Source organism: Cryptotermes secundus, unplaced genomic scaffold, assembly GCF_002891405.2.
Source record: "Cryptotermes secundus unplaced genomic scaffold, Csec_1.0 scaffold94, whole genome shotgun sequence".
NCBI classification, from domain to species: Eukaryota; Metazoa; Arthropoda; class Insecta; order Blattodea; family Kalotermitidae; genus Cryptotermes; species Cryptotermes secundus.
In genome coordinates, this window is record NW_019737391.1 from 797379 (window position 1) to 813315 (window position 15937).

General features: G+C 40.0%; 1 protein-coding gene across 4 annotated transcripts in view; it reads left to right on the forward strand.

The window, feature by feature from the left end:
* Positions 1-268: 268 nt before the first annotated feature.
* Positions 269-15937, forward strand: part of LOC111870269 (putative epidermal cell surface receptor) — a 133614-nt gene continuing 117945 nt past the window's right edge. For all 4 annotated transcript variants that reach the window (XM_023862399.2, XM_023862397.2, XM_023862400.2 and 1 more), the window contains exon 1: positions 269-476. In XM_023862399.2, the coding sequence (XP_023718167.1) occupies positions 359-476 (118 nt within the window). In that variant the 5' untranslated portion in view covers positions 269-358. The remainder of the gene's footprint in view (positions 477-15937) is intronic.

A 15937-nucleotide genomic window follows, 5' to 3' on the forward strand; every position in this document is an offset into this window, starting at 1 on the left:
TTTCTGCTGGACCTGGCACTTCAGAGCGAAAGAATATTAATAACAATCACAACCCTACATTTTCTCGGTAAATTTGTATATGAAATTAACGTAACAACTCCAGATTTTAATACAATTTATATATCAACACGTACGCGGTACTTTCACTTGAATACGATCAGTACCTGACGTCACATGGTCCCAGAGAGCGTATTGTGTGCAGGGGGTCTTAGTAAAATACCTCTGCTGTATAAGCAAGTTTCCACCAGGTGGCAGGTAAGTGGCGAAGAGAGAAAAGCCAGCAGTTGACTGTTTATGTAGGACAAGAGAGGACATCGCGAGGCAGTGATCGGCATCATTATTGTTACGTCCAGAGACAATGTTAGTGGTGTGGCTATTGTTGACGTTAAATTTAGTGTTGGTGCATTCAAGTGAAGTGCAACGGCCCTTAACAATATGTGACAAGGATGCAGCATCTGTCGGAAATTGCACATCAGGTGAGTGGTTATCTGCAGACACAAGAGAGCTCCTTCATATACTTTAGTGATGTCAATAATTTCTTCTGCAAGACTAGCAGATCCGTATTCATTTCAGCTTGTTAAAATTTATGGCTATTTGGTGTACAATTTTAAGACAGCACGCTGGAGGGCATTTCGAACAGAACTTGGTACCCGGCAATGTTTTCCATGGCGTAATTACACAGAACACTGACTTGCAGGTGTTCTTCTTTGCTCTGTTTTGTCCGCTTCACCACAACATCTCACATTTTGGTCACGGAATTCTTCTATGTGACGGTATGCGATGTCCAGGATGAAATCTATGAAGTCAGAGTTCTGAAGATTTAGAAAGGGAACATTCGTATTAAAAACAGAATTCTAGAAAGGGTTTTATGAGAACTCAATTAAATTCATATGACCTAATAACTGTACCTACTCCTTCTCTGAATATGAGACGAATTTGTTGTTGAACATTGGTCATAATCTATTGATTCCATGGATTTACTTTGAGGAAATTAAAACAAAATAATTTCCACTAGGGACTAATTCACGAACCCCAATCTGAGTTACCAACAGGATGTTTGAATAAAATATAAGTAAATAAGAAGACATAAAAATGCAGGACTTTAGATTCTCACAGAGGTGGTTATGAAGAGTTATATCTTCTGAGCTATAACACCGTGTAGTCTGTTGAATGTCAGCCGACGTTTCGGAGAAATATCGCCTCTTTCTTCAGGGCCGGAGAATAAGACAAGCGAAAGATCAAAGTCAATCAAGTAGTAATTACATCCTACCATGAACAAGTATTGACAGTTTCTCAAATAAGAACTACGATTTTCCCATTAAGACAGCAACAGGTCTTGTTAATATTTCTTATAATAACAGTGCTTATGGATTGTAGGAAGATGAAGGGTTTGAAATGTATAAACAGACGTTATACACCTTTACGGAACTATAGTAGAACATGAGCAACTTGCAGCTGGAGCGAGATATTGACCATCTGTAAGAATCAAACCACGAACACCGAAAAGAGAAACACTTCATGTTCGCCACTGAGTTTGCCCTCTCACTAACCTCTTCATATTGATTCTTTATTTGTTGGAGCTTATTTACCTACACAGATTATACAGTAACGAACAAATCAGTCAGTATAGCAGTTGACTACAGGCCGGACGGCCGGTGTTCGATTCCCGGTAGAGAAAGAGGTTTTGTTTACTCCACAGGATCCAGACCGTCTCTGGGATCCACCCAACCTCCTATCCAATGGTTACCAGGGAGTCTATCCCCGGAGGTAAAGGGGCCGGGGCGTGAGGCTGCCACTCTTCCCCATCTAGTATCGAGGTCAAGAATAGTGGAGCCATACATCCACTCCTTCATTTATCATCATGGCATGATGCTTAAATTAATTAACTACTGAGACAACTTTATAGTATAATTATTGTAATTGCCGGGTCTGAGTCGTTGCGGTTTATACTGAAATACTATCCCAGAATTTCCCGAGAACAAAGGGAAGGTACGTATTTAAAAAAAGTTACATAAGTTTTTTCACGATTGCCGGTAATCGGGCCGGTAGTCGGGCCCACATTTGAAATCAGGTTTTCCTGAATACCACTCAACAACCACGTTCTTTTCGACTAAACGTAGTCTTATTCGTAATGCCAGTTCCTTCAAGTGAGGAACAATACCTAATGGTGGAAAGTATAATTATAATGAACTTCTCAGTAATGATGATACCTAATTAGAGCTACTGAATGGTGAAAATAAGCTAGGTCGTTTTGATTTACGTGAAGCTAAGTTATGCATATTCGTAATAAGTATCACACAGTGAAGACTTACGAATGCCAGGAAGTGCCCTGTAGGTAACGCCATAGTGTGGCTGGAGGGATTAAGTGAATTGAAAAATTCGATGACCACATCAGGATTCGAACCCGCGACATTCCGGCTTGTAGCCTACTGAAGTTGGAGATATTAATAAGAAATTCATATTACGTAATGTTTCAATTCTTTGCGAAAGTATAAACTAATTATATTGATGTAAGATTTGAGGCTTTCACGGCGGTGACTATGAAGAAAGCAGTCTTCTGGGATTTGGCACCGTGTATATGTGGTGTTAACCGACGTTTCGGAGGAACGTATCGCCCCCATCTTCAGGGTTGAAGAAAAAGTTTAAGAAATCTGCAAGCGACAACACCGTGAGAAACGGTAAAGCAGTCTGCAGTCTGCTTTACCGTTTCTCACGGTGTTGTCGCTTGCAGATTTCTTAAACTTTTTCTTCAACCCTGAAGATGGGGGCGATACGTTCCTCCGAAACGTCGGTTAACACCACATATACACGGTGCCAAATCCCAGAAGACTGCTTTCTTCATAATTATATTGAGCTGAGTTCTTCTAGAGAAGTCGCTAGTCGCTGAACTACTCAAGAATTTTCCCACATTTTATGGAACCCGAAGGTTCACTACCGTGTCCACAAGAGCCTTCCACTGATCCCTAACCTAGATAAGATCAGTCCAGTCCATACCACCCCATCCTATTTCCCTAAGAACCATTTCAATATTAATCTTTCACCCACATCTAGGTCCTCATAGTGGTTTCTTTCCTTCTGGCTTTCCCACTAATATCCTATATGCACTTCTATTCTCCCCCATACGTGCTACATGCCCTACCTGTATCTACAATAACATATATTAAATTTCCGGTTAGTTATGTGCTAAAAGTTGTGAAGGACAAATATATATATATACTCCAAATTGTAATTTGACAATTATCCTTTATTATCAGAATCGCAGATTCTATTTACATTGCAAGAGTTTGCGTATCATTATGAGGACGTACTGCTATGTCAAGAGAAATGACAAATAAATCAAGTTTGAGCTGTGTATTGGTGAATAGGGAGAGCGGCTTTTCTTTTTGAGAATCAGGTTCAAGTTTTTGTTACAGCATGTTTTATTTTTGTGTCGAAGGCCTACTTTGAAAGTTGCTGTACACGTGTGACGTGACATTTTTTTTAATGTGGTACCCGGTCTCATCTTCTGGTGTATAAAAGAATTCGTGTTATGGAATCAGAGCGAGATGTTTTTTAAGGAACTGAATGTAATTCGAAGTAAATGAGCGAGTATCCAGCCTCATTATATATGTGAATTCAAGTAGTTCATTCACTCATGCACTAACGCGTTCTTATTCACTACATCCTCATACTAGAGACACGCTAGCTTTGCTCATGAATCATTCAAGACAGTAAGTTGTATGAAGTACTTACGACATTTATGCATAATTTTCATTTGAATTGTTCCACTGTATAGTGAGGCCAGCATGAAAATATACGAATATGAACTATTTCAGAAACTATTTCGAATCCCGGGAGGGTCAAGAATTTTTCTTCTCCACGTCGTCCAGACCGGCTCTGGGGACCATCCAACCTCCTATCCAGTGGTTACAAGGGGATCTTCCACCGGGGGTTTAATTAGTCGGGGCGTTAATCTGACCACTCACCTCTAACTAGTGCCGAGGTCAAAAGCTATGCAGCTATATATCCATTCCCTTATATGTCTTCGTGGCTTAGTGCTTAATTATTTAAGTAAAGGGACAACTTTACTTTTTACTTTTAAAGAGATGCTCCATTAGGCATGGTATGTGACTATACTTCGTGATCTACTTTTACTATTAAGAAGAATTGATCACTGTAAAGTATCCTCATTTTTGAGCACTGGAACAAAGCAGTGCGTATTTTTATTTAAGCAGATACGAGCATATAGTACGTGTTGCAGTCTTGTGTGTACGCTTAAACATTTAGACAAATACCACTATATGTATGAAACAAATTAGTTGGAAACGTGCCCTCGAGAATTTCCATCCGAAGTTCCTGAAAATGTTAGTATCTACACGGTACGCAGTGATTGTTCTACGGGGGAGGAGGAATTTATGTAACGCTTACAGGTTATAGCCTTTAAAATTGTATTTTTCAAACCAAATACAAGATTAAATAAAAGGAAATTGGCTTTGGTTTTATATTCTGCTGTACCAGTAGTGGATTGTTTGTAGACATTAATATAGGAACTTTCATTAATACCACTAAATATTATTTTAGAAATTATTTACTGAAGTATATGGTTGTTGGCCGAGTACAGTGGCTGTGCGGTCTAAGGCATGAACTGTCTTCGTCCGCTCGAACATTGCGATCGTGGGTTCGAATCCCACTCAAACCATTTATGTCTGTTTATGTTTATTTTGTGTTTATGTTGTCCTGCATGTAGGTAGTGGTCTTGCGAAGGGGCTGATCCCCGTCCAAGGAGTCCTACCGACTGTATATAGAATTAAAAAACTGGAAAAGCGGCTAGAGTCCAAAGGTCTGTAGAGTGTGAGAGAGAGAAAATATGGTCGTTGTAACTGTCGATTCATCACAGATCTGAGCTCCTTCTCTATCCCAGCGTTGAAGTCACCTGCAGTAACTGTCGGCATAGGCAGTCCCTGTGCAGGGTTTTGACTGAAATAAAGGGATAGGCATAGTTATAATGACATGAGCTCTGAATTAAGCATTATTTGAAGACACATAAAAATATTTATTTGAATGATTCAAAATTTTAATTCATATAACTGACACATTAAACACTTCGAAATGTGTCCGTAAAATTTATTTTACTTGATGGAAAGATTTCGTCTTGATCTAACTGAAAAACTTATGTCTATTTTACTTGCTCTGTAAATATAGTTTTCAAAGGTCCAAACAAAAATTATTACAGCCTTCTATCTGTTGTTCAAACTGAATCAATCCGAAAAGCAGCATTTCCTTCATCATCAGATATATCTATGTATGTATGGCGTTAGAATAATAGGCTATTATGCTTATGTATTCATGGTGAGAAATGTTAGGCTAACTGATTTGTATCCTATGAAAAAAGGTCTGATTTCCCTAGCTTTCGATTAAGTTTTTTCAGGTAATTGTGATGACAGATTTCTTTCACACGATGGATGTGACAGGCCTATCAATGTCTGAATTAATTTCAAGAATATAAATAAAAATTAAGTTATATTACGCTATAACTTCGTAGGAAATCAGAGTTCATAGTTTCGTAAAGATAGACAGTTTTATTACTCATTATTGGGGAACGCTGTAGCGTAGTTGATTTTGACACTATGCTACACGCCGGAAGGTCAAGGGTTCGAGTCCAATTGAAGTTGATTTTTTTTTTCAATTTACCTAATCCTTCCAGCCGCACTATAGTCCTGGGATCGACACAGCCTCTAACAGAAATGAGTACCAGGGATCTTCCTGGGGGTAAATAGCGGCCGGCGCGTAAGGCTCATAAACTTACCGCCATCTGTGAGTCGATTTTCTAGACAAAATATGGGAGCCTCGACGTCTCACGACCTTATGGGCCTTCAGGACCTATTATAGGGATAGAGTTACCTTTTCTTACTAATTATTATATTCAGGTATGGGGAAAATTAAACATCTTGGTTTATTTTAAGAGAAGTTTCCATCGCGAAAAATTGTATTATGGGAAAGAAATGATAATTGATTGAACATTTACCTTCTTATATTTCTATATTTTCTAGTGAACCGTGACTGAGTTCAGTACATATGTTCCAGTATAAAACATATGCCCTCGGAAATGATATTGCACAGAATGAAAGTGGACCATCGTTAACAGGCCATACATAGAAAGACAACACTGGCTATTTCGCTTAAATCTGTTTAATTATCTTCAAAACACCAAACCTTAAAGAAAGAATTTATTGGGCATAAATAGATATTTTAGCTTCCTGTACAGCATTTTATGGAAACATTTTACGCTCCCATAAATATTTAGCACGTGATCCGCGATATGAGTGCAGAAACGGGCGTCATGTAGTGTCCGTTATTTTTGTGAGTATTTGCTGAAAGGGGAGAATTTATTCAGAATTTTATAACACTTTCAAAATAACAAGTTTCGTGAAAATTCCTTCATGGTTCTCGAAAAACACTTGCAGAGGGGCAGATATGTCAATAAAAAGAGCATTTCTGCAACATTCTGTTGCGAAAGCAAGAAAGCGGAGTTTCTTTAAATCCTTCAGGGATACGTGTTTTGTCAGGGACAGAAGATCAGTTATTCCTTGTTTACGTTGCACACTCACGCATCATAAATTATCTCTACGTCAGACTACTGTATTGTAAAGTAAAATCACAATATTAATTTTTATAAAAAGGTAAGGTAAAAGTATCCCTGTAACAGGCCGTCGAGGCCCATAAGGTTGTGAGAAGTCGAGGATCCTACATTTTGTCTAAACAATCAGCTCACAGATGGTGGTGAGTTTGTCAGCCTCACGTGCCGGCCGCCCTTTGCCCCAAGGTATATTTTTTTTAATGCTAGTGTACCAGGCCAAGATGATAGGTGACGGCGATTGTTGAGAAATTGGTGGAATGAAGATTGGCAGGGGAAACCGAAGTGCTCGGAGAAAACCTGCCCCAGCGCCACTTTGTCCACCACAAATCCCACGTGACCAGACCCGGGATTCAACCCGGGTCGCTGCTGTGGGAAGCCAGCGACTAACAGTTTGAGCTATGTAGCGGCCCCCAAGGAATATTCCTGGTACCCATTTCTGTTAGAGGCTGAGTCGATCCCAGGGCCATATTGCGGCTGGGAGGATTAGGTAACTGTTAGATGCTGAGTCGACCCCAGGGCAATAGTGGGCTGGAAGGATTAGGTAAATTGAAGAAAATCCATCTGATCGGGATTCGAACCCGCGACCTTCAGTCTTGTAGATTAAATTTTATAGACGGAGGAATTTATATTAAATCTGAATATTTCACGCAGGGAATCTAGACCTTTCAACTTAGGGAAAATTAAATCAGTTTAGTCAAAGAGTTCCACTAGGATATTGAGTAGACAAAGAAGAATGTTCGGTCTGAGAGTTTACTATTCCCAAGGTTTGCTATTACTTCATGTCTTCCATTACTTGAGTTCACATTCTTAGAATTGAGGCGGGAAACCGGATGGCTGCGTGTATCCGAAACTGGCGTCATGCTTGTCGGGTTTATAACGTACAGCTCTGAGGATGACGTAATACTCACGCTGTAACCGTTGGAGTGTTGTGGAAGATGCAAGCCATGAACACATCACCGGAAGTACGAATCTTTAAGTATTTAACAAAATAAGAAGCATGGCGTATATAATTGAATCGCCACTGTGGTCTAGTGGTCAGAGTTCCTGGCTAAAGATCCAGAGTTCCCGGTTTCGATTCCCGGCGCTACTAGATTTTCTGAGAAGTAGTGGGTCTGGAACGGGGTCCACTTAGCCTCGTGAGGATAATTGAGAAGCTATTTCAAGGAAATAGCGGCTCCGGTCTAGAAAACCGAGATTAATGACCGTGGGGAATCGTTGCGCTGACCACGCGATGGCAGTCGCTCGTTCGGTATAGTTCGCTTGCGGACTACAGGACACGGAATTGAAAAATGAACATGTCAAATGATTCAAACGAGGGTATGTTCCCATTTTCCAGTTAATTTATTCATATGACCTTCTCGTTTCAAAATAGCCGCTCTTCTATTCGAGTAGGAATTTTAATAGAACAACGTTGATTTGAAAAATAAAAATGTGACATGCGAAAAATTAGGACTCCTTACAAAAATGAAAAAGTAAATTGTTATTGCAGCTATTTTAATGTCGTTTATCAAAGTTGTGAAACTGTAGTTTAAGTCTGTGTCAGTCACATAGCCATCTTCATAGAATGTGACAGTGCTTTGTGGAATATTACGAATATAAGGTCTGAAAGATCCAATTGCGGCTATTGCGCACAAGGCCATGGATAAGTCTGAAGGTTTTTCACGAAATTATGTTACTGACCTGGCACACGTCAGACGTTTGTAATTATCTCGTTTTTTAAGCGCATTGTTCTGGACACTGATCCCGCTTACGTATGTCATTCGGCAAAAAATGAAACCTATTCTGTTAGGTCCATTATATCGGATTAATCTATGACTCTGGAAGATAGAAATTAGCCCGGTGTAATGCACCTAATAGATCAGGTTTAATTATTTTTTTTAATGATGGACACAGGGACAATTTCTGAAAAATTGTATTTTTAAACCGAAAAACGAGACTACAGAAAATGGTTCAACGTATGTGGCAGTTTAAAGAATCTACTGGTTCCATAAAAGATGTAGAATTTTTTGAATAGCTGAAAGACCTTGTTTTAAAGAGTAAGTTAATAATGTAATGCCAAGAAACATGATAAATAATGTTTGACAAATAGAAGGAAATATTGATATATTGGGGTTTTGGACTTTATCCATCGTCCTGGTTTTTAAGATAACTAGCTCTTTCTAACGGACCCAACAGAATAGGTGTTTTCCTTCACCTGAGGACTGAAACAGATCCAGTTTCTTAAACGTCGTGTTTTTATTTGTTATCTTAAAACCCAGGACGATGGATAAAGTCCAAAAACCCGATATATCAGTGTGTTATACACCATCGTCAGAATCCTATAGTAACTACCAGAAGGAAATGTAATCCGAGGATGTAGAGCTTATAAGTGCAGAGTATGAATTACTTTAGCGAGACTATATTGGTATTGCTAATAATATTAAGGAGATTAATTTATAAAAATAGTAAAGAACACATTTTTAGCATCGCGATAAACATATATAATATTATTACTTTAATCTCGTTTAGGAAAATAAAAATTTAACTATTCGGAAACTACATAAATATGCATACAGCCATCAACCCCATTTAAAAGAAAGAATGTTTCGGTATAATGGAAGTTGTTGCAGGACAAATATAGTTGAAGAGTTGAACGAGTAGAAACGAAGTGTTAGTAGAGAACTACTGGGCACCTAGAGAGTTATGCGAGTTATGCCTCCTTCCATATTCCGGTTAGATCATCTTTAGATATTAGACCACGAAAGAGAGGGTCAACATTGTTCATCCACAGAAAGGAAACAGTTTCTGTCGTAGACAGAAAAATATAATTTTCTTGTTTTGGTTTTGCCTTGAGTAAATTAACTCAGAATTTAGGCTGCTTACCTTTTATTTCCATTTCCTATAGTGCAACTTTAGAAGCCATAATAGTTTACTGTAAGAAACTTACAGTTCCTGAAACCCATCATTCCACAACGAATGAAGACAATTCCAATAACAGTAATTCATTTTTTAATGTTATGTTTAATGTTATACTAAAAGATATGAAATGACACTACGCGAGATGAACATTTTCGTACATATTTCTCTTTATTTAAACCAAACCAAAATAAACACAGTATTATTTTCATTATTGTTAGTGGGGTGGGACTAAGTGCCTTCTACTGCGGCCACTTCTGGCCTATTGTACCAGCCCCAGATGATAGGTAGGAGTGATTGTGGAGCAATTGGTGGAATGAAGATTGGCAGGGGAAACCGAAGTACTCGGAGAAAACCTGCCCCAGCGCCACTTTGCCCACTACAAATCCCACTTGACCAGACCCGGGATCGAACCCGGGCCGCCGCTGTGGGAAGCCAGCGACTAACCGCTTGAGGTATGGCGCGGCCGATAAATAAACACAGTAGGTCAGTGGGTGAAAGCATCCTCCTTCAACGCGCTCTAGTAGTTAACCTGGATGCAATACTCGACGATAGTTTTGAAACCTGCCACTGGAATATCTCCGGTTGCACTGGGGAATACTCCTTCTAGAAACGAGAAAGATCAAAGTTTCCGATTGACAATGCATTTGATACATCATTTTCCCGGAACCTTATATTTATAGGCCAAAACTCTTGTGTCTTACTTGAATCATGGGTAAATATAGTAGGTAAAGTTACATATGCTGATGGAATTAAGGTACACAAGCTTGGAAGCCCAGAGGGAAGTATTTTAGGTCTGCAATAGACGGAAGTGAGTAGTCGGCCTCACGACACCCACTCACAGAAGACAGGATGAGCCCTCGGGGCCAGTCTGGATTCGGAGGAGAAGAGAAATAATCCTGTTCCTCCTAATGTATCCTGTAGGCAGTTTCTTTACTGAGTGAGCTGAAGGCTGACTAAGCACACATATATGAAGAAGTAAACGATGTTGAAATTGATTACATTGTTGACCTTCGCTTCGGCCACCTTTACCTCCCCCGGAAGAATTCTGATTAATGATTTTACAGGTGGATGGATGTGTCCCAGTGCCGTTCTGGATATTACAATGAAGAGAACAATTCTTTAGCAAATTTCGAACACTAGGTCCAACTAGTGTTGACACTAAGTCATTAGATCCCTAGAAATATGCGATTTGGTTAAGTAAAGCCTATGCTTATATAACAGAGCACAGATTCCCCCCCCCCCTTGGAACTACAGCCCCAGTGGGCTTAGGCCTACCTCCATGAACTTCTCCGGCACAGCATTTAGTATTACAAAATTTTCGTAGAAACATACTGCATTCACATACATTTAGGAAAGTTCATTTGCATGCAAAACTACGGTTTTATCGGATATGAAGCCATTTAGTTTGGTACAAGTTTACAAATGTTTCAAGGGGAATATACTACCTCCATCTTCAGGAACCATGAAGATGCAGGGCATATGTTCTAGCGAAACACTGGTAACTTTCTAACAGATTACACATTGTTACATAGTAGAGGACCAAAAGTTTTATGTAGACCTACATTTAAGTATATTTCTTTGTAAATTGAAAGAGTGAAAGATTTCTTTTAGTGTAGGTTTGTATAGGGCTCTTCTTTGTTCCTGTGTCTCTGTAAGTACAACTCTGGCGTGCTCCAGTTTGCAGCAGTAAACAAAAGTCTATTTGTGGCCATGTTTCAAATGGAATAGTAATATGTGATTGTAGATAAAAGGGATGCCGGTCACCGTAGCCGAGCGTTCTAAGACATGTACCGTCTTCTCTCGCTTGGAAACCGAGGTCGTGGTTTCGAATCCCACTCAGGGCATGGATGTTTAGTTTGTGTGTGTGTGTGTGTGTGTGCGTTTTTCTGTGTTTGTGTACAGGTAGAGGCCTTGCGACGAGCTGATCACCCGCCCAAGGAGTCCTACCGAACGTGTAAGATCTAGAAAAACCGAAGTGAACGGAGAAGTTCATAGAGGTAGGCCTAGGCCCACTGGGGCTGTAGTGCCAAGGAAAGAAAAAGATAAAAGGGTTATGTACAGTAACAGGTACAAGTTTCAGGTTGTTTTACAATGGGGGTATTAACATGATGTTAAAAGCACACTTTTTGATATTTACCTACTGATTAAGAGAACAGTGTCTATAGCTCGAGTATTTAAGTACAGGGTGATAATATTTTATTGTCGGGGTTTCCGTTCATAGGTCGCGGAAACACAGACAATAATTTAGAATCAATATGTAAGTCCGGAATTATTTTCCAAGGCCGTCTGTTCCGAGTTTCATGGTTATATGTTTCATTTCGGATAATTAGCGACACTGAAGCAATGTCGATTGGTTTAAAATTAAGTGGCTAATTGCACTTAGTACTGCACCTGAATGCAGATTAATTTTTTCCGTAAGGCTGACAACCTCACCGCCATCTGTGAGCCAATTGTCTAAAGAAAATGTGGGAACCTCAACGTCTCAGAACCTTATGGGTCTCCACGGCCTGTTAAAGGGATAGTTTTTTTACAAACACACAGGCAGATGCACACATATTTTGGTGTACATTGTGATTTAAATAATTTAAATTCCTCCCTTGTTCTAATAATTTATTATCTGAACTGTTCTTATAATTAAGAGAAAATAACATGTAAAAATTCCAGCATCAGGAGGAATCATTAATAACAATACAAGCACATGTTTGCGGAAATCTACAGGTAGAACAATTTTGTTGCTTTCCCGCTTGCAGATATGTCTGCGAATTTTTTCGGATGTGGTGCGTAACGAAAATAATTATGGAGCTTCTGCCATCAGGCATGCGCTGTCACTGAGTGTAAAGGAGGGGAACTTCTTTTTATAATTTACAGTATCCAATCCCAGCGATGCTGTTTTAGGTGCGTGTGCGCGCGCGCGCGAGAGACCTTAACAAAGGATGACGTAATTCTCTAAGCAAAGCCGGTAGTGGAGTTGAATCATCGACGGGGTGCGAAGTAGGTCAGCTAGCCCAGTGCGCGCGCGCGAGCCTGGGCGGCCATGACATGTCCTCGGGTTAGGGCGACACCGGTCCAGAGAAAGCTGAATGGTGGAACACGGTCCAAATTTCATTTCTTATTTGTTAAACGGTATCGAAGTTACTTGACCCTTCGAGTATTAGACCTTTGGGACTATGTGTTCAGCAATGTGTACATAAACACTTCGGTAATGTTACTACTACACCCGGCACAATACATAAATGCCTGTCACCATTCAAACCAGAGTCTTTCATTTTTCCCTGCCATATATGCAACACGAGAATACTGGTATATATCGTACTTTAACTGAATCGGGACTCTGTGGTCTAGTGGTCATAGTTCCTGGCTACAGATCCAGAGGTCCCGGGTTCGATTTCTGGCGCTATCAGATTCTCTGAGAAGTAGTGGGTCTAGAACGGCGTTCCTTCAGCCTCGTGATGTATTTCAAGGAAATAGCTGCTCCGGTCTAGAAAACCGACATTAATGGCCGTGATGAACTGTTGCGGCGACCACGCGGCGGTCGCTCGGTTGGTCGGTATAGTTCGCTTGCGGACCACAGGCCACGGAGTATAAGTGAATCGGTTATTTATAAAAGGGGATATGTCAAATAGCTGAAAGAAACACATAATCCATTCACAAAATAAGTGGTTGTTTAATGTAGGCTTTTAATTACTTGCTCTAAAGAACAAACGTATTCAGAATATTTAAGAGCGAAGTTCTGATAAAAATTCTCGGACCTAACAAAGAGGAAATTCAGGGGGAACGGGAAAAATAAGTAACGTGCAGCTTCATAATTTGTAGTCATCACCATCCTTGACAAAACAGCCCATATGAACCGTAGCTTTCCTCAAAATATCCGCTAGATTTATCTTTAATTGGAGCCTCCGGTTTTCACTTCTCTGGATTTCGCAACAGTATTTCTTGTACAGAGCAACGCCGTCAGTCTTACTTCCAGTACCCAACCTGGAGGACCAGGCCTCTTTATTTATGTCCCCCATTGATAGGGTGGCCTGGTTATATCTGCAGGCACTGGGTTGCCTTTTCATCAATCCGTATGAGTTGCAGGCCTGCGGTGGAGGTATTGTAACCCTCCCACACAAGGGGAAATTTGTGCACGAAATATATTAAAATAAAGTAGAAAGGGATGGATTGGGAAGGACATATAGCATGCATGGGAGAGATGAGAAATACATACAAAATATTACTTGGAAAACATGAGGTGGATGGATTACCTGCGTGACATGCATAGATTTTGGGATAATATTAAAATGTATTTTTAAATTGGTTGTAAAGGTTTGGACTGAATTTATGTTATGCATGACAGGATTCAGTGGCGAGCTGTCGTGAAAACAGTAATGAACCTTCAGGTTCCATAGAATATAAACAGTTTTTGACTATCTTTGTGAATCATGGTTTCTCAGGTGAAGTTCAATTCCAGTTAAGAGCTGTATCGTCTGGGAAAGAACGCCGTATAGTCAATTGAAAGTCAACGTTCGTTTCGGGGAGACACAGTACCATCATCTACAGGGTTGAAGAATAATCCAAGCGGGAACCCAATATGAACCCCCTGGACTTTAACGGACTACACGGCGTTATATCTCATGAAGCAGAATTCGTCATAACTACCGCTGTAAGAACATTAAATCCTACACTGAATATATTCATTTCTGATGTATTAGAAACTTGCACTGCTGAACACACGAATCTCTGCAGCTACTGCTGATGTGAAATGTAGGTTACTGACCTTTCTCTATCTACACCGAATGGTTATGAGCGTAATGGTTCCGTAACTTCCTCGTACCAAACCGCAACTCCTAATTTCATCTGTTCACGCGCATGAACCAAAAAGATTCCATTGCAAGGAAAGGTATGACTGTAAAACTGCGTCCATATTAAATCTGGTTACATATGTGGTCTAGTGTTCAGAGTTCCTGGCTACAGATCTAGAGGTTCGGTTCGATTCCCGGCGCTACCAGATTTTCTGAGAAGTAGTGGGTCTGGAACGGGGTCCACACAGCTTCGTGAGGATAATTGAGGATCTATTTCAAAGAAATAGCGGCTCCCGTCTACAAAACCGAAATTAACGGCCATGGGGATCCGTTGCGCTGACCACTCGACACCCTCCGTTAAAGTTGGCACTAACTCCGTCGACAAGCGGCGGTCGCTCGGTCGGTATATTACGCTTGCGGACTACAACCACGGAGTTTGTTTTGTTTTACATATGTGGTGAAGATGAGGGTCTAGTTTCAGGTTCCTGTTCCTTGACACCGTGAGGAAAGGACCTACCGCCCATTTGAAATGAACCTCTTTGGTCATCAGTCGATCTGAACCTGGTGGTGACGAGAAGAGATAATGAGAATTCCTGCCGGGGATCCAGTCTCTAGCCATTCACTTCCTTACGTTATCCGTTCCTGTGAAAATAAATAAGGAAAACATATAAGAGTGAGGTTAGTTTTCCTCTAGTTTGATCCATGGACTTTCCGATAATCAGTCACGGGAGTAGGGTTGGTTAGGCTGACTGGGAACGAAATGTAGCGCACTTGATCGAAAATATTGCCGATTCCTGATTACAATTCAGTCTGTGCCCCTGCTCGCTTCACATACATTGCAACCGGTTTCCACTGATGAGCGACAACAATGAATAGGCCTATCGGGAGTGGGGGAATAGGTTCCGGTCCAGCAAGCAGCGTTATCTTCTGCAAAACAAAACATTGCTTCTGTTCCATTGTCTCTGCTGTGATACAAAGGGGCACAGGATAATTGAAATCGATAGAGATTAGCATCTTCTGGGATGTGACGCAATGTAGTTTCGTAGATATGTACCAATGTTTTGGAGGAATCTGAGAACTATTAACAAAACTATACGGCGTCACATACCAGAAGGCCTGAGACCTTTAACGGCAGAAAAGTAAAATTTTCCCTGTGCTTATTATTATTATTATTATTATTATTATTATTACTAACTTCTATGTGTGTATGTACGTGTATTGTCTTTTCTCGTCACATAATGGCATAACCATTGGAAATGTAGTTATTTTATTTTTCTCGCCTGTTAATGCTAAATTCAATTTTTATTTGAATTATTATTAATTTATTTTTCCCTTATATAGACTGTAGTATTTTGCTCTTTAATTATTTTCGTGTTTCTATGTACTCTTACTAACTTTGTAATTGGCCTCTGTGCTGTTAAATTTGCACATAAATAAACACAAATTGAATTAAATAATAATAATTATTATTATCATTATTATTTTAACTGCAAATAGGGTTTTACTCGGTGGGAGTGATACTATAAGACAACGAACAAATAACACACATCACACAAAATACCACACCACTCTCAAACAAAACACAGCACACAAAACTACACAAACAATAGACACACTACGTACAATGAATAATTAATCAAGC